The sequence below is a fragment of the Carcharodon carcharias genome, chromosome 5, assembly GCF_017639515.1.
Source record: "Carcharodon carcharias isolate sCarCar2 chromosome 5, sCarCar2.pri, whole genome shotgun sequence".
Lineage (NCBI taxonomy): Eukaryota > Metazoa > Chordata > Chondrichthyes > Lamniformes > Lamnidae > Carcharodon > Carcharodon carcharias.
The window spans coordinates 73123997-73149757 of record NC_054471.1 but is presented as its reverse complement, the minus strand read 5'-3'; the positions used below and the strand labels follow the sequence as shown (position 1 = coordinate 73149757).

At 41.3% G+C, this 25761-nt stretch overlaps 1 protein-coding gene across 1 annotated transcript in view; it reads left to right on the top strand.

Annotated features, from left to right (window-relative positions):
* Positions 1-284: 284 nt before the first annotated feature.
* The window catches only part of LOC121278245, a 44021-nt gene continuing 18544 nt past the window's right edge, over positions 285-25761 (top strand). Inside the window, exons 1-5 of the mRNA XM_041188469.1 lie at positions 285-303; positions 7436-7562; positions 7646-7827; positions 14434-14594; positions 16128-16287. Coding sequence (XP_041044403.1) covers positions 7552-7562; positions 7646-7827; positions 14434-14594; positions 16128-16287 — 514 coding nt within the window. The 5' untranslated portion in view covers positions 285-303; positions 7436-7551. The remainder of the gene's footprint in view (positions 304-7435; positions 7563-7645; positions 7828-14433; positions 14595-16127; positions 16288-25761) is intronic.

The window sequence follows — 25761 nt, the reverse complement described above, 5'->3', positions numbered from 1 at the left end:
GGGAGACTATGCCTTGTGGGAGGTGATTGTTGCCTGATATTTGTGAGACACAAATATTGCTTATCAGCCCAAGTCTGAATGTTGTCCAGGGTCTTGCTGCATTCAGGTACAGATAGTCTCATTATCTGAGAGGTTGCAATTTTTGTTTTAATCCTTTCACAGGATATGGCCATCGCTGGCAAGGCCAGCATTTGTTGCCCATCCCTAATTGCCCTTGAACTGAAGGCTTGCTAGGCCATTGCAGAGGGAGTTGAGAGTCAACCACATTGCTGTGGGTCTGGAGTCACATTAAGGCCAGAGCAGGTAAGAATAGTAGGTATACTTCTTAAGGAACATTAGTGAACCAGATAGGGTTTTAAGACAATCTGTGATAGTTGTCACAGTTATTACTGAGACAAGCTTTCAATTCCAGATTTGAACCAATGTCCCCAAAATATTAGCTTGGGCCTCTGGATTACTAGTCCAGTGACATTACCACTATGCCACCTTCACCTCTTGTGGAACTGAACACTCTGCAATCATCAGCAATCAGCCCAAGTTCTGATCTTTTATCATAGCAGGATGGTCATTGATGAAGCAGGTAAAGATGTTTGGACCTAGGACACTACCCTGAGGAACTCCTGCAGCAATGTTCTGGGGCTGCCATGATTGACATCCAACAACCACAACGATCTTTGTGCTAGGTATGACTCTTGCTAGTGATGGGTTTCCTCTCTGACTCCCAGCTGACTTAATTTTGCTAGGGGTTCTTGATGCCATACTTGATCAAGTGCTGCCTTGATGCTAAGGGCAATCATTCTCACCTCACCTCAAGTTCAGTTCTTTTGTCCATGTTTGGGCCAAGGTTGTAATGAGGTCTGGAGCTGAGTGGCCCTCGCATAACTCAAGCTGAGCATTGGTGAGCAGGTTATCAGTGAGCAAGTACCACTTGATGATGGTGCTGGCGACAATTTCAAGCACTTTCCTAGAGATTGAGGATAGACTGAGGGGGGCACTAATTGACCAGATTGAACTTGTCCTGCTTTCTGGAACGATAATAATTGAAATATGTAAATATGGGAAGATCAAAATTCAGTGACCCATATAAATTGTTTCCATCACTTTTGTGTGCTTCTCAAGTTCCATCTCACTATAGAACAAAATACACAAATACATCCATTCGCATCTCTGGTTCCAGTTTTACAAATACACACAAATAAAATGAAAGACACTCTAGAAAAAAAAGAAAAAAACAGTATTATCTAATTTGCATACAAATTAATGTTAGTTCTGTTTCAATACAGAAGAACAGGAGGTGATGTTGGAATTGTATAGAACCTTTGTGAGGCCACAGCTGGAGTACTGTGTGCAGTTCTGGGCACCACATTCTAGGAAGGATGTGATTGCACTGGAGGGGGTGCAGAGGAGATTCACCAGGATGTTGCCTGGGATGAAGCATTTAGGCTATGAAGAGATGTTGGATAGACTAGGGTTGTTTTCGTTGGAGCAGAGAAGACTGAGGGGCAACCTGATCGAAGTGTACAAGATTATGAGGGGCATGGACAGGGTGGATAGGGAGCAGCTGTTCCCCTTAGTTGAAGGGTCAGTCAAAAGGGGGCATAAGTTCAAAGTGAGGAACAGGAGGTTTAGGGGGGATGTGAGGAAAAACCTTTTTTACCCAGAGGGTGGTGACAGTCTGGAATGCACTGCCTGGGAGGGTGGTAGAGGTGGGTTGCCTCACATCCTTTAAAAAGTACCTGGATGAGCACTTGGCACGTCATAAAATTCAAGGCTATGGGCCAAGTGCTGGTAAATGGGATTAGGTAGGTGGGTCAGGTGTTTCTCACGTGTCGGTGTAGACTCGATGGGCTGAAGGGCTTCTTCTGCACTGTGATTCTGTGAACAGGAGTGGACCATTCAGCCTCTCCGGGACTGTTTCACCAATCAGTGAATTCAAGCCTGACTTATATCCTAACTTCACCCACCTGCCTTGGCTCCTACTCCTTTAATACCCTAGCAAGCAAAAATCTGTTGATCTGATACTTAAAACTAGTAATTGAGCTAGCATCAACTGCTTTTACTGGGACAGAGTTCCACACTTATTCTACCCTCTGCGTAAGTTCTCTTTTTAATGTCCCAGCTCTGATTTTAAAGTTATGACCCCTTGCCCAGACTGTTCTATGGGTGAAAAAGGTTTCTTTGAAAATAATTGATCAGATGGATACACAAAGTCTTAAAAACCTCAATCAAATCATTCCTTAACCATCTATATTCCAGGCACGAGCACAGTTTATGTAATCTTTCCTTATAATGTAACCCTTGGGACCCTGACAATGTTCTGGTGAATCTGCACTGCACTCCCTCCATTTCCAATATACAAGGTGCCCAGGACTGTAAACGATACTCTAGATGTAGTCTGAACAGGGCTTTGTATGGCTGTAGCAAAACATCCCCCCTTTTGTATTCTAGCCATCTTATTATAAAAGCTAACGTTCCATTCATCTTTTTGATCAATTTTTGTATCTGACGACTGAGTTTTTATGATCTGTGCACATGGACCCCTAAATCTCTATGGAGTGCCTCCATTCCTAGCTTTTCAACATTTAAGAGATACCTGGACCAATCTCTTTTGATCAGTAAACTTGGATATATGACTTGCTTTTGCATTATGAAGGTCATTAATAAACATAGTAAAGAGTTGAGGCTCCAACACGGATCCATGTGGAACACCACTCATCACTTACTTCTAATTCGACTGCATACCCTTTGCCTTCTACTACCTAACCAATCTGTTAACCAAGGCAGTAATTTGCTGAGCTTTAATTTTAGCCTCTTATGTGGAGCCTTGCCTCTAATGCTTTCTGGAAGTCCATATAAATTATATTCATAGACATTTGGCTACCTCCTTAAAAAAATTAGTTGGGTTTATTAGACATGGTCTACTCTACACATATCCATGCTGGGTCGTCTTCAAATTTCTCAAAGTGCTCAGTCAATCTGTCCTTAATTATTGATTCCAATAACTTTCTAACAACAGTTGTTAGACTAATGGCACTACAATTTCCTTGTTTCTCTCTCTCCTTTCCTAAATAGTGAAGTCACATTTACAATTTTCCAATCCAAAGGGACAATGCCTGAATCAAGAGCTTTGGAAGAATATGTCTGAAGTGTAAGAACATATGAAATAGAAGCAGGAGGAGGCCATTCGGCCCCTTGAGACTGCTTCAACATTCAGTAAGATCATGGCTGATCTGTTTGTGTTTTGAATTTCACATTCCCATCAACCCTGATAAACTTAGGTTCTGTTAGGCAAGGGAATCAATCTACCTCTGTCTTAAAAATATTCAATGACCCTGCTTCCACCACTTCGGAGGCAAGGAATTCCAAAGTTGCACAACCCTCAGAGAAAATATTTCTCCTCATCTCTGTCCTTAAAAGGCAACTCTTAATTTTAAAACAGGGACCCCTAGAGGAAACATCCTTTCCACATCCACCTTGTCAATACCCTTTGGGATCTTATATATTTCAGTCAAGTTAACCCTCACTCTTCTCAACACCAGTGCAAACAAGCCCAGTCTGTCTAGTAAACCTTGTCTGAACCACCACCAATGCATTTACATCAGCCCTTATTTAAGTAGACCAAAACTGCACACAGTATTCAAGATGTGTTCTCGCCAATGTCCTGGATAATTGAAGCATAACATTCTTTTATGTTCAGTTCTACTCATAATGAGGTTAGTATTCCATTAGCCTTCTTAATTACTTGCTGTACCTTCATACTAACTTTTTGTGACTCATGCACTGGAACACCTAGATCCCTCTGCACCTCGGAATTCTGCAGCTGTTCTCCATTTAAGTAATACTCTTTTTTTATTCTTCCTGCCAGTGAATAACTTCTACATTATACTTCATCTGCCAGATTTTTGCCCACTCGCTCAACCTATTTATACCTGTCTGCAACCTTCTTATGTCCTTTTCACAACATACTTTCCTACCTATCTTTGTGTCATCTGCAAATTTAATTCTCATGCCTTGACTCTCCTCATCTAAGTCATTGATATAAGTTGTAAAAAGTTGAGGCCCCAGCACAGACCCCTGTGGAACTCCACTCATCATATCCTGCCAATCAGAAAAATACTCATTTATGCATTCTCTCTGTTTTCTGCCAGACAGCTAATCTTCTATTCTGTTACCCTCTATACCATGAGCTTTTATTTTCCACAATAATCTTTGATGTGGCACCTTATCAAATGCCTTCTGGAAATCCAAGTACAACATGTCTACAGGCTCCCCTTTATCCACAGCACATGTTACACCTTCAAAGAACTTCAATAAATTTGTTAAACATGATTTCCTTTTCACAAAACCATACTGATTCTCTAAGTGCCTAGCTTTAACCTCCTTAATGATCAATTCTAGCACCTTCCCCATGACAGACGTCAAGCTAACTGGCTTATAGTTTCTTGTTTTCTGCCTCCGTCCCTTCTTGAATAGAGGGGTTATATTTGCTACTTTCCAGAATCTAGGAAATTTTGGAAAATTAACACCAACGCATCTACTACCTCATTAGCTAGCTCTTTAAAGAAGACCCTAGGCTGAAGTCCATCTGGACCTGGAGACTTGTCAGCCCGCAGCTCCATCAGCTTGCTCAGTACCACTTCCCTAGTGATTTTAATTTCACCATTTTCACCTTCTGATTTACAGCTATTACTGGAATGATTTTTGTATTCTCCATAGTGAAGACTGAAGCAAAATATTTCTTCATTTCATCCATCATTTACTTATTATCTATTATTAACTCCCCGTTCTCACTCTAAAGGACCAACACTTACTTCAATTTTTTAAATTTTTAAACACCTGTAGAAACTCCTGTCATTTTTACATTTCTAGCTAGCTTCCTCTCATACCCCAATTTCTTTCTCCTGGTTCACCTTTTAGTCATTTTCTGCCCTTCTTTATATTCTAACCAATCGTCTGACTTGCCACTCATCTCTGCACAGTTATATGCTTTTTCCTTAATTTGATGCTTTCCATAACTTCTTCAGTTAACCCACGGTTGGTGGGTCCTCCCCTTAGAACTTTTCTTTATAGTAGGAATATACTAATTGAGTATTCCAAAATATTCTCTTAAATGTCTGCCACTGCTTTTCTATTGATCTATCCCCTAGCCTAGTATTCCACTTCACTTCAGCCAGTTCAGCTTTCATGCCCACATAGTTGCCCATATTTAAGTTTCAAATACTAATCTTAAACCTATTCTTTTCCCTTTCAAACTGGATGTAAAATTCAATCATATTGTGGTCACAGCTACCTAGGGGTGCCTTCTCTCTGAGGTCATTAATTAATCCTGTCACATTACACAAAACCAATTCTAATATAACCTGCTGTCTGGTTGGTTCCAGAACGTGCTGCTCTTAAAAAAAGAACTTATCTCGAAAGCATTCTATGACCACCTCATCCAGGCTACTACTGCCGGTCTGATTTTTCCAGTTTACATGTAGATTAAAATCACCCATGATTATTGCTGAACAGAGATGTGTCTAAGCTTTGCATTTTGCACTCATCAGGACACTTGCTTCAACAAGAATATCAATATAAAGGGGCAAACAACTATTTATACTGTATGTGAAGAGAGTGCTGATTGGTTGGCAAGTGGCATTACCATGGAGAATGCACCACTGATGGTGACTGACAGTTAACTGCCAAGCATTGTTTGAAATTTAAACAGGCAACTTGACCCTGACTGGTCAAGGCATTACCCTGAGGAAAGAGTCAGTGAATGGCTGTCACGGTTTAAATTTCAAACAATGCTTAGCAGTTAACTATCATCACTATCAGTGGTGCATTCTCCATGATAACGCCACTTGCCAACCAATCAGCACTCCCTATGTTGTGCAGTGTCTGCAGTTTGACTTCTAGATCAGTAATCCTGATCCGGAATTTGTCTAGCTGCTTATACTTGGCATCCAAAATCACCCACATTCCACAGTTGCAACATAACACCTGTCCTGCCATTGTTAATCATGTTAATTTAGTTAACTTAATTTAATTACTCACTTAATTAACTTAGAAAGTTCCTATGTATGTCGCACCTCTTTCCCCTGTGCACCAAATTCCCATGTGAACCTAATTTACTACTGAGTTTCTGTCTTTCAGGTGGTTGACAGATAACTGCCACTCCAGGCAGTTCTATGTTTAACAAACTAACCTAATTTACTTGAAGGTTAGTACTAGGTCAGATATTGATTCTTAATCTATAGCTAAGTCCTGAAAATGACTTGCCATGTGAACCATCTGCAGTTTCTGTGCCAATTTCCTTTAAACCTCCAGGTTGGAAGTGATCCAGTCGAATTTGTCAATCTTTAGAGCCATTATTTTTCTAATACTGATTATCATCTCCTGTTATGAAGATTGACACCAAATAATGATTCAATAAGTCTGCCATTTCCTTATTTTCATTTTCAACATTGCCCACATCTATTTTTAAAGATTCATAATACCATTAACGACCTTTTTTCTTCTAATATAATTACAAATAAACTTTTTTTACTTCACTGAGCATTAGGGGAGGCAAAGGACACAGGAGACTGGCAATAAAGGAATGGATAGGGTGATTGGTTAATGTTTGTATGCAATGTAACATGGTTTGATATATAAATTGGCTTGGAATGTTTATTTTGTGGTAACTTATTTTTGCATTGATACTAAGCAGACAGTGATGGTCAGTGATAGGGGGAAAACGTTGTGTGGGATTGTTGTTGAATGGGAAATTAGGTTGTGTTTGCATAATTTCAGGATAAAAGCATAGCCATTTTGGACTGAGATGAGAAATTTCTTCTCTCAAGGGTTGTGAACTTTTAGAATTCTTTACCCAATGGAGCTGTGGATACTCAGTCAATGATTATATTCAGGCTGAGTGCAATAAGATTGCAATAAGAGTGCAATAAGGGAATCAAGTAAAATGGAGATTGGGTGGGAAAATGGAATTGAGGTTGAGGATCAGCCATGATCTTACTAAATGCCAGGGATACATTGCTTGCCCCACGCAATGCCAGAGTAGACCATTGCCGTAAACAATGCTACCGCTGCCTAGACTGCTCTGAAGGATTTGTGGTGGTTTGCTGCATACTGCACAACCTCCCCACCAAGAGGGGAAAACCTCTACCACCAGGTATATGATGACAGTAAGAGAAAGAACAGAAAGAGGAGGAAGAAAAGGAAGGAAAAAGCAGCACAAGAACAATAAGGCCCCTTTCTGACTACAACAGACAAGAAATAGAAGGAGCAGTTGGCCATACTCATCAAAATGGCATCAGAAGTGTCTGCACATGTGCCACAGACTCCCTTTTGTTGGCAAATTGGCACTGTGCCTAAACATTGGGAGCTATAGAACTGAATTTTGCAGCTTCTGTTCTTAATCAAAAGAAGTAACTTTTTCAAAATTATTTTTCACCAGGGCTTTCTGAACTCTCGCCTCCAGTGAATCTCTCTCTAAAGTCTTATAATTTTCATACTGTCTTGAAGTGGGATGTCGTTAATACATCTAGAGCCTCATGGTTTAATGTTGAATTTATGACTTACAAGTAAGTTTTTAGTTTTTAATGTATCTTTTAACTTAAAGGTTGATAAATTGTGTACTACAACCTTAAAAACTTTTGTTTTACAGCTTTCCAAAATGGAAACCTTTCTTGCCTTGTTCAAATATTTCAACGTATCAGTGTGATCTCAGTGAGGCTTTCATACCTAGAGAAAGCGAAAGGAATGGTTATTTTGCCAAAGTTAATGCAGTTACAGAGTCACAAAAGTCAAGCTTTGCTCACACTTACCGATTCACTTTTGATAATAACGGTAAGTTGAAATTTAAAGGAAAACTGTCATTTACTTTTTACATCTTTTAACCTTAATTTGCAACTGTTGCTAAGTTTGGGTCTCTTTTGAGATAATATATATAGGCCTTTCAACAAATTATATTTTATAAACTCCAAATCACTACTAAAATTTAACTCAATCCAGGAAGGGTTATTGGCTTTGAATGTTTTTTTTAAAAAAAACACACCCCTTTGAATTCCCAATGTTTATAATTATTATGTTCTGTGGTTTCTCCTTAAGCTTTCTTTCAAAATTTGGTTTAGTACAGCTTTCTTTATTTAGTTATCCTGAAAAACAGTGTGCTAAACAAAAATGTGCTAAATGAAAATCACTTTGCCATAAGAAAACCTGTAGTAAGGATGGGTTACGTTCCTAACCTGTAATTTTTACATTTAAAACCTATTGGCTGCCTTGAAGCTAAATGGCCCAAAAATCCTCTTATTAACTCTTAATAACTCACCAACTCTTAACAATTTACAGTACCATCTTTTCCAACTTACCTCCCGCTAGTCACTTCCGCCTCTAGCTCACCGCCTCTCTAGACTCACCAGATCACCACCTCTTCAGCTTGTCACCTCTCCTGATTCTGCAGTTCACTGACGCTTCTGCTTGTTGCCTCCCCCAACCCCGACCCTCTGCACCCCCCTCCCTCCCCAAAACCCCCGCTAGTCACTACTCTGTCACTCCTTCTCACTCACCAGTTCCCACCCCTGAGCCCTCACTGTGAGCGGCAGGAGTGAGAAAGGCTGCCTGTGGGAGGGAGGGTGTGGGAGAATTGGGAGGAAGGCAGCGAGTCAGGAGGGTCAGGGAGGGAGGTGGCCACTCAGGAGGATTGACAATCGAGAGAAATGATGAGTCAGGAGAGTTGGCAACACAGGAGGGTAGAGGAATAAGATGCTGAGTCATGAGGATCAGCGAAGCATGAGGGCCAGAGAAGGAGAGCAAAGTGGATGGTCGGTGAGGGAGGCAGCAAGCAGGAGAGTTGGGAGGAAAGCATCAAGTAGGAGGACTGGAGGAGGCAAGGGGCGAGCAGGAGGGTCAGGGAGGGAGACAGTGAGTGGTTGTTTCCTTTTTAAAAAGACTCCGATTTACTGAGGCACTGCTATCGGAGAACATCCCTAATTTACCAACCAGGCTAAAAGGAAAACCTGCTATTTATATGCGCTTTAAACAGGGGCACCTGCAATCAAATTTCTGATCATAAAATAACAAATGTGGCAGAACATGACATATATCTTCAGCAGTACTTTTTACAACTCACTGCTTACAACTTAAGATTCAATCGGCAATGGAAAATAAATTGCACTTGCTGTCAATTTATTTCCTGCCACGGTTAACAAATAGGGAATTACCTTTATCAACCTGAGCAGTTCAATGCGCTTTTTAGTTAAATGTAGTAAAAGCAAACAGTTTCTTCCTGCTAGCAGAGAGCTGCTGCATAAAAGGCAAAACATAATTACTTTCCCCCATTCTCTGACAGTCAATCCTCATGTACAAGTTTAAGTACTTGGTACCAGCTAACTGTGATGTAATATATTGTAACCAGACGTTTCTTATGCCTGCCCAACATGAAGACAGTTTGCAGGAAAACTGCTAAATAGTGAGAAGGAGGGTGGCTTTGGCTGACTTTTTTTTTCCCCTCCACTGCCTGGTTGGCACTGGAAGCACTGATTCATCACTCCCCAGCTGAGATCTGATAGTGCAATATAGGCCCATAAATAAGATTGCTGGGTCAATTTTCTACAGAACTTTAGGGGATTCCAATATGTTTTTAAATTGAAGCCTTATGAAAATGCATTGAAATTGTGACAGACAAAAGCAGTACATTTTTTAATTCACTGGGGTACAAGCCACTCTTTTTTTAAAAATTCTTTTGTGGCGCGTGAGCATCAATGGCATGACCAGCATTCCTTGCCTGTCTCTACTTGCCATTGAAAAGGTGGCAGCTTGAACCACCCACCATGCTGTTAGAAAGGGAGCTCCAGCATTTTGGCCCACTGACTGTGAAGGAATGAAAATTTAGTTCTAAGTCAGGATGGTGTGTGGTTTGGAGGGGAACTTCCAGGCGGTGGTGTTCCCATGTGACTGCTGCCCTTGTCCTAGGTGGTAGGGATCCCAGGTTTGGAAGATGCTGTCAAAGGACACTTAGCAAGTTGCTGCAGCACACCTTGAAGATGTGTCTTGAATGTTGCTACTGTGCACCAGTGTTGGAGGGAGTGAATGTTTAAGGTGGGGTGCCGATCGAACAGGCTGCTTTATCCTGGATGATGCTGAGCTTCTTCAGTGTTGTTGGAGCTGCACTCATCCAGGCGAATGGAGGATATTACATCACATTCATGACTTGCGTCTTGTAGATTGTGGACAGGCTTTGGAGAGTCAAGAGGTGAGTTATTCACCACAGACCTGCCCTTGTATTTATATAGCTGGTCCAGTTCAGATTCTAGTCAACGCTAGATATTGATGGTGGGGAAATCAGCAATGGTAATGCCATTGAATGTCATGGGGAGATGGTTAGATCTTCTCATGTTAGAGATGGTCATTGTCCGGCACTTATGTGGTGTGCATGTTCCTTGCCAGTTTTATTTTTTTCATGGAATGGAACCATTTATTGCCCTTGAGAACTGAGTAGCTTGTTAGGCCATTTCAGAGGGCATTTAACCACATTGCTGTGGGTCTGGAGTCACACATAGGCCAGACCAGGTAAGGACAGCAGATTTCCTAAGGAAATTCTCTAAAAAAGGATTTCTCTAAAGGACATTGGTGAACCAGTTAGGTTTTTACAACAATCAACAATGGTTTTATGGTCATCATTAGACAGTTTTTTTTACTGATTGGAGTCACCTGCCATGATGGGATTCAAAACTAGAGCACTACCCTGGATCTCTGGATAATTATTTTGATGCCAATACCATTATGCCACTGCCTTCCCTCAAACTTATCAGACCAAGCTTGGATATTGTCCAGGTCTTGTTTCATTTGGACACAGACTCCTTCAGCATCTGAGAAGTTGAAAATGGTGCTGAACATTGTGCAAACCTCAGCAAATACCCCCATTTCTGACCTTACGGTGGGAAGGTCATTAATGAAGCAGCTGAAAATGGCTGGACCTAGGACACTACCCTGAGGAGCGCCTGCAGTGATGTCCTGGGACTGAGATGATTGACCTCCAGCAACTGCAATCATCATCTTATGTGCTTGGTATGATTCCAATCATGGAGAGTTTTTCACACTGATTCCCAATACCTTCAGTTTTGCTAGGGCTCCTTGATGCTCATGATGTGCTATCATGCTATCATGTCACATAATTACATTCCATATAGAATAGGACATGGGCAGGAGTGTGTTAGAGGGCAATAACCATCTCCATCGAGTCTAAAGCACATAAACATGCCCATTATCTTATGCCAGTTGCTAACAAAAAACACTGTTGCTCAAGGAAACCATGGACTGGTTGTATAGAATAGAAAATGTACACTTGCAGTAAGGAATTCTTTTACAAGGATGGAATTAGAACTGAAGGGCCAGAGTAGAGAGAAATCTAATTGCATCTTACTAGTTTATACGTAACCTGAATGATTTTCCAGTGCTGATATTCTTCTGTTGATGAATAGTTAACTACCAAAAATCCAGCTCCATGTATGTTGTTCTTTTACTTCAACCCTTAAAAATGTGTTGACTAATAAAGTTGTAATTCGGTTTGATTTTCAGTGACACCTGTAAAATCACGCACACTTTTAACACAGTTATCCTAGCCCTCAAAACACTGTGTAATTATTCCATTATTTTTATAGAACATATTGTAATACTTAGATAAAAGCAAAATACTGCAGATGCTGGAAATCTGAAACAAAAACAAAAAACTCAGCCCTGACATCATCTGTGGCGAGAAAGACAGAGTTAACGTTTTGAGTCTGTAGGAAATATAGAAAATAGGAGCAGGAGTAGGCCATTCGGCCCTTTGAGCCTGCTCTGCCATTCATTATGATCATGGCTGATCATCCAACTCAATAGCATGCTCCCGCTTTCTCCCCATAACCTTTGATCACATACACCCCAAGAGCTATATCTAACTTCTTCTTGAAAACATACAATGATTTGGCCTCAACTACTTTCTGTGGTATGACACTTCAGAACTAAAGCTAAGAAATGTGGTGAAATAAATGCTGTTTAAGGGGGGGGTGGGGCAGGTAAGCTGGATAGAAGGCCAGTGGTAGGTGGGGGCAAAAGTGAGATTGCAAAAGATGTCATAAACAAAAGGTGAAAGGGGTGTTGATGGCGGTGATACTGGCTAAAGGAGGTGCTATTGGTGACATTAAGAGTAGAAAGCAGAATGAGCAAGTGACACTTGGCCCTAGTGGGGATGGGGTGGGGTGCGGGACGGTGTGGGAATAATGATCGAAATAGGCTAAAAGGTGGGGATAAAACAATGAACAACAATGGAAATAAATTTAAAAAATAATAATAGAAATAGGTGGTAAAAATATGTATACATAAAAATTTTAAAATAAATACTTGAAAAAAGGGGATCAAAAAGGGGTGAGGATGGAGGAGAAAGAGTTCATGGTCTGAAGTTGTTGAACTCAATGTTAAGTCCGGAGGGCTGTAAAGTACCTAGTTGGAAGATGAGGTGCTGTTCCTCCAGCGTTGGGCTTCACTGGAACATTGCAGCAGGCCAAGGATGGATATGTAGGCATGAGAGCAGGGTGGTGTGTTGAAATGGCAAGCGACAGGAAGGTTTGGGTCATGCTTGCGGACAGACAGAAGGTGTTCTGCAAAGTGGTCACCCAGTCTGCGTTTGGTGTCTCCAATGTAGAGGAGACTGCATTTGGAGCAGCGAATGCAGTAGACTAAATTGAGGGAAATGCAAGTGAAGTGCTGCTTCACTTGAAAGGAGTGTTTGGGCCCTTGGACGGTGAGGGGGAGGGGGAGTAAAGGGGCAGGTGTTGCACCTTCTGCGGTTGCATGGGAAGGTGCCGCTTCATGCTCTCGTCTGGACCTGGAAAAATTTATTAATGTTGCTTCCGATTTCCCCCCCTCCATCACTTTCACAATGGTCCATCACTGACACTTCCCTTCCCTTCCTTGACACCTCTGTCTCAATTTCTGGTGATAGGCTGTCCACCAATATTCATTACAAGCTCACCGACTCCCACAGCTACCTCGACTACAACTCCTCACACCCTGCTTACTGTAAGAACTCCATCCCATTCTCTCAGTTCGTTCCATCGCATCTGTTCTGATGATGCCACTTTCCAAAACAGTGCTTCTGACATGTCTTCCTCCTTCCTTAACCGAGGTTTTCCACCCACGGTGGTTGACAGGGCCCTCAACTGTGTCCGATCCATCTCCTGCGCCTCTGCCCTCACACCTTCCTCTCCCTCCCAGAACTATGATAGGGTCCCCCTTGTCCTCACTTTTTACCCCACTACCCTCCACTTTCAAAGGGATCATCCTCCACCATTTCCGTCAACTCCAGCATGATGCCACCACCAAACACATCTATTCACCCACCCCTGTTGCATTCTGTAGGGACTGTTCCCTCCAGGACACCCTGGTCCACTCCTCCATCACCCCCTACACCTCAACCCCCTCCCATAGCACCTTCCCACGCAATCGCAGAAAGTGCAACACATGCCCCTTTACTTCCCCTCTCCTCACTGTCCAAGGGCCCAAACACTCCTTTTGAGTGAAGCAGTGCTTCACTTGCACTTCCCTCAATTTGGTCTACTGCATTCGCTGCTCCCAATGTGGTCTCCAAACGCAGACCGAGTGACCACTTTGCGGAACGCCTTCGGTCTGTCCATAAGCATGACGCAGACCTTCCTGTCGCTTGCCATTTCAACACACCACCCTGCTCTCATGCCCACATGTCCATCCTTGGCCTGCTGTAATGCTCCAGAAGCTCAACGCAAACTGGAGGAACAGCACCTCATCTTCTGATTAGGCACTTTACAGCCTCCTAGGCTTAACATTGAATTCAACAACTTCAGATCATGAACTCTCTTCTCCATCTTCACCCCTTTTTGATCCCCTTTTTTTCGATATTTATTTTTTTCATTTATATATATTTTTTTTTTCTCCCTCCTATTTCTTATTTTTAAAATTTCTTTCCATTCATTGTTTCATCCCCACCTTTTAGCCTATTTTGATCTTTTTTCCCCCACACCGTCCCCTCCCCCCAACCCAACCCCACTAAGGCCATCTGTCACTTGCTCATTCTGCTTTCTACTCTTAATGTCACCATTAGCACCTCCTTTAGCCAATATCACCACCATCAACACCCTTTCGACCTTTTGTCTTTTGCAATCTCTCCTTTGCCTCCACCTATCACTGGCCTTCTATCCGGCTTCACCTGTCCCAACCCCCTTGAACGGTATATATTTCACCACATTTCTACTTCGCTTTAGTTCTCAAGAAAAGTCATACACACTTGAAACGTTAATTCTCCATAGATGCTGTCAGACCTGTAGAATTTTTCCAGCAGTTTTTGTTTATGGTTGATATTGTAATACTTGCTGTTTCGTGTTTATTAAATATTTCATAAGGGAATTATGTGTTTATAATTGTAATTGATGTCTTATGCAGCCACTTTGGGTCCTCCTACTGTACACCTTAAGGCTGATGAGGTTGAAATAACAGTGGAAATAAATTACACAGTCCCTAATTTCACAGTGAACATGATTCGAAGGATTTTCAAAATATTATCGTACAATATTTACTACAGGAATTCTGAAAACCCTGAGCAGGTAACTTTTTAATGTTAGGTTTTTTATTCTAATATTGCTACAAATAATACAGTTTTCTGTATTGAATGGGTTTGTATATATTAATTTAATGTTCGTTTAAGGAAGAAAACCCGCTGACCTAACTTGGCCTAGTCTATAAGTGACTCCAATCCCACATCAACGTGGTTGACTTAACTGCATTATTGAAGTGGCCTAGCATGTCACTCGAAGAATAACAAGAATCAGATTGTAGTGGTTCAAGGAGATCCACCCCCACTTCCCCAGGATAACCAGTGATGTGCAATAAATGCTGGGCTTGCCAGAAATCTTGAGAATGGATTTTAAAAAGTTGTACAGTTGTAGTAGTTAGTATTAAGTACTGAATTTTTTTTCTTAGTGGAGTCACTACTTTAGAAATGCTTTATTTTTGTCTTGCTCATGTTTATATTTATATAATGGAATCATTTTCATTTGATGTGGAAATTTTGTCAATAAGTTAAACAACTTCGATATATATTTCTCCATTAACATTCATTGCTGCCTCATTTCATCCATTCAAGCTATAGAATATAGTATCCCAAACTGAGAGAACAGACCCCACAGACTAGTCAATGAGAAGTCTGACATAGTCTTAGGCGTCAACCTTTTTGCAGAACCATAACCTTCATGCCCTGAATTACAAAGTCATGGTTTCAAGTGCCACCTCACATTAACTAGGCTGAAACTTCAGTGCAATGCTGGAGTGAAGAGGTTCTGTCTTTCGGCTGAAACATTAAACTTGCCTTTGATTCCTTTCTCATGTAAACATAAAAGATCCTAAAGCTCTGTTTGAGGAAGAATAGGGAAGCTGTCCCATATCCTGTCCTGTATAACATGTATCCTGTATCACCAAAACAGCATATCCAGTCCTTTATCTCATCGTTGTTTGTCGGATCTTGCTGTGTGAAGAATAGGCAACTGTATTGTTCTACAACAGTGATTTAATGCCTGTACTTTAGGATATCCTAATCTTATATGTTATATAGATGTAAATTTGTTCTTTTCACTTTTTTCCTCTTTTTTTTCATTCACAATCATGTCTTAGCCAGCATTCTTAACTATCACTATCACATTGTGCCAGGAGTCCTAAACATTAAGTTTCATAGCTTCAAATTAAATGTAACCAAGGAGACCTTCACCTCATGAGATCACTACTTATGGGCCCTCTCCCAAATCGATGAGTCAGTCCATCTCCATGTTGAATATGGCTTTGTTGAACACCAGTTCCTATATACAAAAATCAGTGCTGCTAGTACACTTGCAGTGATGAGGAACAAGAGCATTTGGATATTTTTGTTTTTGGCTCCCCACCTCTAATCAGAAAGATCCGTACATTGAAAGATGGCCTTTCAAGATTTGTTAAGAAGTAGCTAGGGCCACAAGTGGTTTAAAATTAAGAGGCCACACCAGGAAACTTATTGCAGTAAACCACACGTAGTGCTAGCAAGTCTGCAACTCTTAGCCAGAAAATCATTTCATTCTTGACTGTCTGATCATGCACTTCATTTGTTGCAGGAAAATAAAATCTGCAGAGAAAAGAATCCATATATTAAAATTAAAGTACCAGTGGGAGTCACTTGTGTGTCTGCTGAAGTATGTCTGGATGCCTTAAAAGTAAAGGGAGAAAGATCACAAGAAACCTGTTTGCAGATTAAATCAAGTGAATCATTCCCAGGTAATGCTATTGTATACTGCTGATCTGAAGTGATTTGTTGCTCAAATCCAAAAATGTGCTGTTCTAGAAATTGGCAGCAAACTGCACTACAGATACTGTAAACATTTCGTGGGATTTGTCAAACTGCAGCAAGTGAAGTTGTTGCACTGAATATCCCTCTCCAATTAGCTCTATTAGGCAGTAGCACTGGTAGTCTCGTAACTGCTCCTGCCCCCATTTTTTTCTTGGTAAGGTTGCTACTAAGCTGATTTCATGGTGGTTGTTTGTTGCTGATTGTACTGCCAAGCCTGCAAGAAGCCTCTGTGTGCCAGATGCTGCTTTTCAAAGAGCTTCCTCAATATCTTTCAAAGATTCTCATTCATAACAAGATAGTAACTCTTAAAATATTATGGTTGGTACATTTTGCCATATTCCATACTATTGACGTCAAGGGGCAGCTGTGGTGATTCAGGCAATGTTAGCTTTTTGTGGAATTTGCTAAGATTTATTTCAGCATAGGTTTACATCTTATACATCTATGGCAGACACCATGTTTGATGTATGACAAACTCCTTAATTATGGTATTTAGGTCTGAAAGCAGGAAATGCTTCTTCACTCAAAATGTAATCAATATATGGAAAATAGACTTTCAGGGTGGAATTTTCCGGCCCCGCTCCAACAGGGGCCAGACTGGAAAATGTGGCGAGCCATTTAGCTGTCCGTTGACTTTGGCCGGACCGGAATAGAGAGAAATTTAGTTGCATCTTTCTTGTCTATGCATAACCTGAAAGATGCTGCTGGCGGGAGAGGCTGAAAAATTCCAGCCTTGGAGTAGCAGTGGTGAAAATCCCAGAAGTGTTTATGAACTAATTGGATGTTGGAATTTAAAGGCTTTCTGGTACTAAGATGGGAAAATATTCTTCCTCATCAGTAATCATCTTATAACCCTGTGACTAATATGAAATGCTTACAGGATATGGCAAGCTAATGATATGGTAATTTCGGAGACATCAAAGTTACGCTGCATTATTACCAACTTTTTATATCTCCTGACAAATTTCCTAGTAAATTATCTCAGCATATTGTCACAAGTTTCATAATATTTTGTTTAGAAACTATTGCTAGCCTTAGCTGCTGATTATTTGGCTAACCAATCAACAGAATGCAGCAAAATTCAATTCTACACAAATGATTGTCAACAATTCTCACCAGAAAGCTTTTAGTGTAAAATGAAGCAACACAGCAGGTTGGCCAGTTGATCATTTTTTACTGGCACTGATGGATTCAAGTATATTGCTATGAATGGATCACCAAGCAAGTCTCACAGTGTAAGAGGTATTCTGTGCCCTACTGCCAGCACACTCGCTCCCATTCGTCTTCTGCAGAGCTGTGAGGTTATCTTGCATTAGCAGATGTGGCAGAGGCTCAAATTTAAAGCACGGAAACATGCATTTGTCTATGCCTTCTCCCTTGTTACTTCATCCAACCCTACCCTTCTATTCTTTTCTCATGTACACCTGCAATGTAAGACTGGATAACATGTGCAGGTATGTTAACAGACAGCTGTAATCCAAAGTAGTACAATTTGACCTAAACATTCTTCAAAGGAGGCCATAACTTGCTCCATCGCTCGCTTAAACCTGTGCCTAGGTTTCCCTTTAATTTCATTTTTTCTTCCTGCCATCCTTTATTACCTTGTTTCTGTAGCCTAAATGCATGCTTGAGTTGAGGTCTCTTTTTGATCTCAAGGCTTTCAGAAATGTTGTTCTTCCCATATGACATTCTTTTTCAAATTATCCTCATCCTTTTTGAATTTAACTTTGAGCCTCGTTCCACGATTCTATTTGTGCCTGTGCTAGCCCTTTGAAAGAGTTAAGCTATTAGTTCAACTCACTTCTTCCCCTGAAGACCTGGAAAATTTTCCACTTAAGGTATTTGTTTCCTTTTGAAGGCTATCATTGAATCTGCGTCCAACCTCCTTTGAGGCAGTGCATTTCAGGTCATTGTAACATAAAATAAAATTTCCCCTGCTGCTGGTCCCTTTGCCAATGAACTTAAACCTGTGCCCTCTGGTTACTGATCATTCCTCCATTTGAAACAAGTGAGAGAAATTTTGTTTCAAATTTCATATTACCAGATGTGAGAGAAATTTTGTTCTGAGTACCACGTGGATTTGGCAGTTGGTAGGGAGAGTTAAACTGGCAAAAATGTTGTCACTTTGGGAAGCAAGATCCAACCTGCCATCTTCCTGGTCAGGCAGGTTGCACACAATACCTTTAAAGCTGTAAATTGATTATTATCATATGCTAATTGCTCAGCTAAAACAACACATCAACTGACCTTTGCTTTACATTTAATGGCACATCCACAGGTTTTCTGGGCTTCTTGAAACTCACCAGTGATAGCAAGACAGAAACACAGCGCCGGTAGAGGGCTGAAGCAATCATGTGGACTAAATAATAATAAAGGGGTGTTTGTCAACAACAGGGGCTTCTATTCCACATGTGGATCAGGTGTGCAATCACAAAAAGATATTTCTGTGCGTGTACACCAAATTCCCGGGGAGTTGTAAAAGATGCTTTCACCTTGTGGCAGTCTGAGCTCCCTGATATTTTTGGACCTGCAAGCACGCTTGAGGAGTGGCTGCTAGGAGATGATTGGCTACTGACAACAGTCACGAACCTAACCATTGAAGCCCTGAAGCGCTACAGTGAATGCCATATTACCAGATGTGAGATTAGCAAGGCATTGGGATGCTGAAGTTGCACTTCCAATGCCTAGACAGATCTTGAGGTACTCTTCAGTGTTCACAGCCAGAATCTCTAAGAATAGCCATGGGGTGCACTGTGCTCTGCACATCATTGTACAGTAGCGATCATGGCTGAATAAATCAGGCCTGTATTCTCTGGAGTTTAGAAGAATGAGAAGTGATCTAATTGAAATATGCAAGATTCTGAATGGGCTTGACATGGTAGACCTCTGATGCAACTGTCCTCTGGGAGCCTCTTGAATTTTCACAGCTGATGGTGTCGTTGGAGTTCCATTGTTACACTCAGATGGTTGGTTTGGAGTCTTTTCAACATTTCTTGGATGTGCTGCTCTTAATTGCATGTTATCAGTACGACACTGATTTTAAGCTCCTTAAGCTTTGCCTCTCGCTTCACTGGGCTCACAGAACCTCTACCTCCTGCCAGCCATCTTCCTCATCCTTTCACAGGCAGATATCTGGAAAATCTCTGTCTGAACATATTTGTCAGTTGATGTTGGGGAAACTCTCAACATTCTAGACGTAGACTTGCAGTTACATGAGGCCTGCTGTAGGGATCTGAATGCAGCTCGCCCACAGACTCTTGCACCGGCATAGATGCTGACTGGCGTAGTATGCTAGTAGCATAACTCAATTCGGGCCTTGTTGCGTACACCCAACCCACTTGCCCAGATTCCCTCATACATTTGCTTTAATTCCTCAATCTCCTCCCACAAACGCACTTTACCTCATTGGATTTTCCTTCTGTGACCGGTTCCTGTAAAGATGGCCCATTTTCCCACAACTCCAACACCCTTGAGATGAACCAGCCTAGATTTTAGGGGCGTGCTGGACTGGGAGCCCATACTTTGATTGTCCCTTATTCTTCTATGAGGAAGAGCGTTGGACAATGGGACATTCATCACTAATTGGGGCTGTGCATGGAGCATATAATTCAGCCAGGTATTGAATCTGCTTAAAATCTATGATCACGGTTAGGATTGTGCCTGGGAAAGACTGCCTGAAAATGATTCCATAATTGATCTACAAACACATTCAAGGGCTCGCTAGTCTCCTGTTTGTACTCCAGCAGGCCTTTGCTGCGTTGCGATCTGATGATGACCCGTGACATTCTGCAGTGCCTCTTTCACCCCTCTCCAGGTCCCAGTGCCTTTCTTAATCTAGGCAAGAAAAGACTTATACACATCTGGATGGCACACATGGAACACCAATTTCACTTTTTGTTCCTCATTGCAATTTTGCAAATCAGCTACTTGTTGAGTGAACTACTGAACTGTTTTAGCCTCAAATGGAGTATTACATCCAATCCTGAGCACCACATTTTAGGAAGGATGTGAAGGCATTAGAGAGGGTGCAGAAAAGAGGGACTTCAGTTATGTAGGTAGATTAGAGAAGCTGGGCTTTTCTTCTTGGAGCAGTAAAGGTTCAGAAGAAATTTGATCAAGGTATTCAAAATCAAAAGGAGTCTGCACAGAGTAGATAAGGAGAAACTGTTCCCATTGGTGGAAGGACTGAGAACCTGATGGCAGCGATTTAAGGTGATTGGCAAAAGAAGCATTGGCGACATGAGGAAAAGGTTTTTTTACACAGCAAGTGATTAAGAATGGAATGCACTGCCTGTATTGGAGGCAGATTCAAAAGGCTTTCAAAAGGCAATTGGATAATTATCTGAAGAGGAAAACTTTGCAGGGCTACGGGGAAAAGACAGTGGAGTACCACGAGGTGAATTGTTCTGGCAGAGAGACAGCACAGACATGATGGGTGGAATGGCCTCCTTCTGTGATGTAACCATTCTATCATTCCATGTTCTATTGGAATTATACAGGGACTCGGCTCCTCCCTCAGTTTAATCTGTTGGGTATTCTGAGTTATCTCTTTTAATTGCAGAAGATCAAACTGGTACAGTGGTGGCTCGTAAATCCTCTCCATTTACATCTTTATTCATTACCTTAAGTGGCATCATCATCCTCTAAGCCATTATTATCACAGTGCACTTTCAGGCCTCCCTTCTGTATGCATGTACCCACACAGACTTGCTATATCATTGTATTCTATTTTTCCCAAACCCATCGCCCCAATACATTTCTCAAATCTGTTTTCAACGCACTTCATGATTGCCTCCCTTTCCAGCAGTTTTCTGGTCTTCCACTTGCTGCTTGAGAACATCCTTTAGGGCAGCACCCAGTTCATCAGTTTTATATTGATATTGTCCTACCAATTGCATCTCTCCCAGCTCTACCTCAAACTACATCAGTCTTCAGATCTTTAATCTCAGCCTGTAAATAAGACTCAGATGGAAGCTCACAATGCTGCTTTTTGTTTTCTTAACTTCTTGACCTTGCACAACCTGTTTTTATTCGTTGCTGCCATATGCTCCTCCATTCTAGTTCCTCTTTTAATTTGGTTATTCTGTGTTGCTACAGAATGACCAAGCCTTTGCGAGTGCGCTGTTTAATTTTCTTTTCCTTCTGTAACCTTTATATGTTACTGATATCCATCCCAGGCTGTCTACCTCAGACATCTGCACATGCCTAGCTTCTTGTCTACGTATTTCTGAATAATTCTGACCAAATCTTCAGTCATGGCACTTAACTCCAGTATTCAACTTGTCACCAAGTGACTATCCCCTAATTTATTTCACTTAGGCACAAACCTTTCCTTTGTATAACATGAAGGTCGCAAATTAAATACCTTCAAATTACCTAACTTATTGCAGTTAGCCACAAGCCATAACATTCTCATTGGAACAGTACCTAGCAATACAACTTGCATCCTTTCAACACTTTAACTTAAGGCTACCCAATATGTAAGGAACTCTCTTTTTAATTAGTTAAATGATTCCTCACAGTTTAGTTGTGTATGTCTTGCCCAAATGTAAGTTTATTTCTCAGGCACAAAAATGCTGTGAGTTATTATGGTTGCTCTTTATTAATACCACCTCATTTCTTGCAGATCCAAGGCGATTAGGCTTGGCTTCTGTATAAGAGCTGTTCTTCTGACTCCCTGTGAGCTCTACCAAGAAAGGGCCCTACTTATCCTTTCCAATAACGTCCAGAATCTTGTACTTTGATATGAAGTCACATCACCTGATGCTCCCTTCATTCAAGCCTGCAGGCTATAATATAATAGCTGTTTCTGTGATGGAAAGGAACAGGAGACATCTTGGCTACTCATCCATAGACTTCCTGACCCCCTGCCACCCCTGCCATTGTTACATCCAAACTGCTATGCTCACACCTATCCTAACCAGATGAAGTCTCAGGATGCAAATAACTTAAAATGGATGGCTTGACTGAAACCTGAGAATGATTTGATTAGGAAGTATAAACAAGCAGATTCGAACACACATTAAAGCCAGGGTTAAGGCACCTATTTAAGGTGGTTATCCAGAGTCTGCATGGATGTAGTCAAATTATGCTTGGACTATTTTGATTGGAGTGTTTGAAGTTCCTTGGAGCTGACCGTTCCTTTGTTTTTTTGGCAGCCTCCTGTTGGTCTCACTCCTGTAGAGGGGTGCACTGAGAATACCAGCTTGGTAACCTCTCAGTTTGGTGTTCTTGGTCAGGTTCCTGTTGTTCCACACTCTTACTCAGCTTGGATATAACAGCTGCAGCTTTGCAATGCGTGTGTTGATTGTAACATCAAGTGACAGATTGCTGGTGATTGTAGAGCCTAGGTCTGTGAAGCTATCAACAACCTCCAGTATCACATTGTCAATGCTAATTGATGGCAGTATGGTAACATCCTAGACACGCAATGGATACTAGAACACATTATTGCAATAATGCCCTGTGATATTAAGCCACCCATGCTTGAGATGGTATTCTCCATTCTTTCTGTATTCTTGGCCTGTGTGCTTTGCACCTTGTTGCTGCTCAATTATTCTCCTGTAATGAGGAAAAGAATAGATCTGTGAGTGAGTGTGATGGCATGCATTCATCTGATGGGTGGAATGCATTTGGTGAGGATGACTATGGGGTACAGGCATGAAATTGCATTGACAATGATTGGCAGTAATGGATGGATAGACAGAGATGTGAAGAAGTGCAAAGAAAGAGAAGGATGAGTAAGCGCACAAATTACATGTATGAGAGCTGTGATATGATGGAGGAGAATTGACAAAGCAGAGTGAAGGGTTGGGGTAGTACGCACAGGATGTAGCTGAATGTGCCACTATATTCACCTTTCCTGGCCTTGTTAGATCATTAAATTACATCCTGCACTAATCTAGAAGCTTGTCAAAATGCTCTTGCTGCTGATCCCCTGGGCCACTTTCAGCCGCTCGTCCTTTTGTTGCAGTAGCAGGTTTCTTCCTCGCTTTGTTGGGTAAGATTCTGTCTCTATGGTTCTTCACAGTCCCCAGCATCCTAATAAGTGAAACATAAGGGTGCAACCCTTGCATGTTATAAATCACCCATGTAAATTCTTGTTTAACTCCAACTTGTTTACATTTTCGGATTGTGTCTTAAAATACTCAGATTGTGATCCTGTTATATGTGTATTGGACACCAATTCCAAAAGTAAGATACTAATGAACTGGTCCAGTTAAAAAGCAATTAGCAGATGAGCTGAACTTGTTTCCGGGTTTCCAACGTGTTGTTATGAACCCCCTCCCCAGCCTCATGATTCCCAACACGTCTCCAAATACGTATCAGAGCCAATTTATCCGTATTTGTTCAAGTAAAACCCTCCATCATTTTGATTATCTCTATCAAAACTCTGCTTAACCTTCTCTGCTCTAAGGAGAACACCACAGTTTTTGTAAACTCTCCCATGCCACTGAAATCTTTCATCTCTTGTTCCATTCTAGTTTCCTTTGCATTTGCTAAGGCTTTGACATGCTTTCCAAAGTGTAGTGTCCAGAATTGGCCACAGTACTCCAGCTGGGGGCTAACCAGATGGTTTTTAATAAACATTTAACATAACTTCCTTATGCACGCTATACTTCTGTTTATAAAGCCGAGGCTCCCCAATGTCGCATAAACTTGTCAAAAATTTTCCTTCACCTACACTAGGGTTAGAAATTGGGTAGTACCTTAATACAGACGTGAATTGAGCACATAAGCCCATCAAAGTTGGTCTAAGGATTTCTCAAATTTGAGATTTGGGAATCGGGGATAGGTACTGTTCTCTGCCGCCGTAAGCGTGAGTCCCGAAGGCTGTGCTGCCTGCCCAGTTCCAGGGTTAAGGACATTTCCTCAGGGCTGGAGAGGAACTAGGAGTGGGAGGAGAGGGATCCAGTTGTTGTCGTCCATGTTGGTACCAACGACTTTGATAAGACCACAATGGAGGTTCTGCTGAAAGAATTTGAACAGTTAGGAGCTAAATCAAAAAGCAGAACCTCCAGGTAATAATCTTGGGATTGCTACCTGAGCCACGGGCAAACTGGCATAGGGTAAATAAAATCAAGGGGTTTAATGTGAGGCTCAGAGATTCGTGTGGGAGGAATGGGTTTCAGTTCATGGGGTACTGGCACCAGTACTGGTGTAAAAGGGAGCTGCTGCAGTAGGATGGCCTTCACTTGAACCATGCTGGAACTAGTGTCCTTGCGAACTGAATAACTAGGGCTGTAGAGAGGGCTTTAAAATATATAGAGTGGGGAAGGGTTCTGGAAATGGGATACGTAGGCTTACAAAGCAAAAGGACCTGTCAAAAAGCCTTGCAGGGCAGCTGTTTAGGTAATGATATCCCGAGTATGACAGTAAAGGACAGAGGGTACAAAATTAATGGTCCTTTACTTAAATGCACGTGGTATTCGGAGCAAAATAAATGAATTAACGGCACAAATAGAGGTTAATGGGTATGATCTTATAGCCATTACGGAGACGTGGTTACAAGGAGATCAAAGCCGGGAACCAAATATTCAGCGGTATGTGACTTTTCAAAAGGACAAGAAGGAAAGGGTGGTGAAGTAGCTTTGTTAGTACAAGATGGATTAAGTATGATACCAAGAAAGAATCTTGGATCGGAAGATGTAAAATCCATATTGGTGGAAGTAAGAAATAACAAGGGAAAGATGACACTGGTGGGAGTAGTCTATAGGGCCCCTGACAGTAGCTACACTGTAAGACAGAATAAATCAAGAGATAATGAGGGCATGTAAAAAAGGCAGTACATTAATCATAGGTGACTTAATCTTCATGTAGATTGGGAAAATTGGCAGAGGTAGACACGAGCAAGAATTCATGGAGTGTATTCTTAGAACAGTGTGTTGTGAATCCAAACCGGGATCAGGCTATTTTGGATCTGGTAATATGTAATGAGGCAAGTTTAATAAATGATCTCAGAGTAAAGGATCCCCCAGGAAACAGTGACCATAATATGGTAGAATTTATCACTCAGTATGAGAGTGAGAAACGTGGGTGGAAACAACTTTGCTAAACTTAAATCAGGGTAATTACAATGGAAGGAGGGCAGAGTTGGCTGCAGTGGACTGGGAAAGCAGTTTAGCAGAAAAGACAGTTGATGAACAATGCAGACATTTAAGAAAATAGTTCATGACTCTCAACGAAGATATATATCCCAGTGAGGAAGAAGGATTCAATGGTTAACCAAGCAGGTTAAGGACTATATCAAATTGAAATAAAAAACATATAATGTGGCAAAGATTAGTGGTAAGCCAGATTGAGAGAGTTTTAAAAACCAACAAAAAGATGACCAAAAATAATAACAAAGAGAGAGAAAATAAGCTTTGAAGGTAAACTAGCACATAATATAAAAATGGACA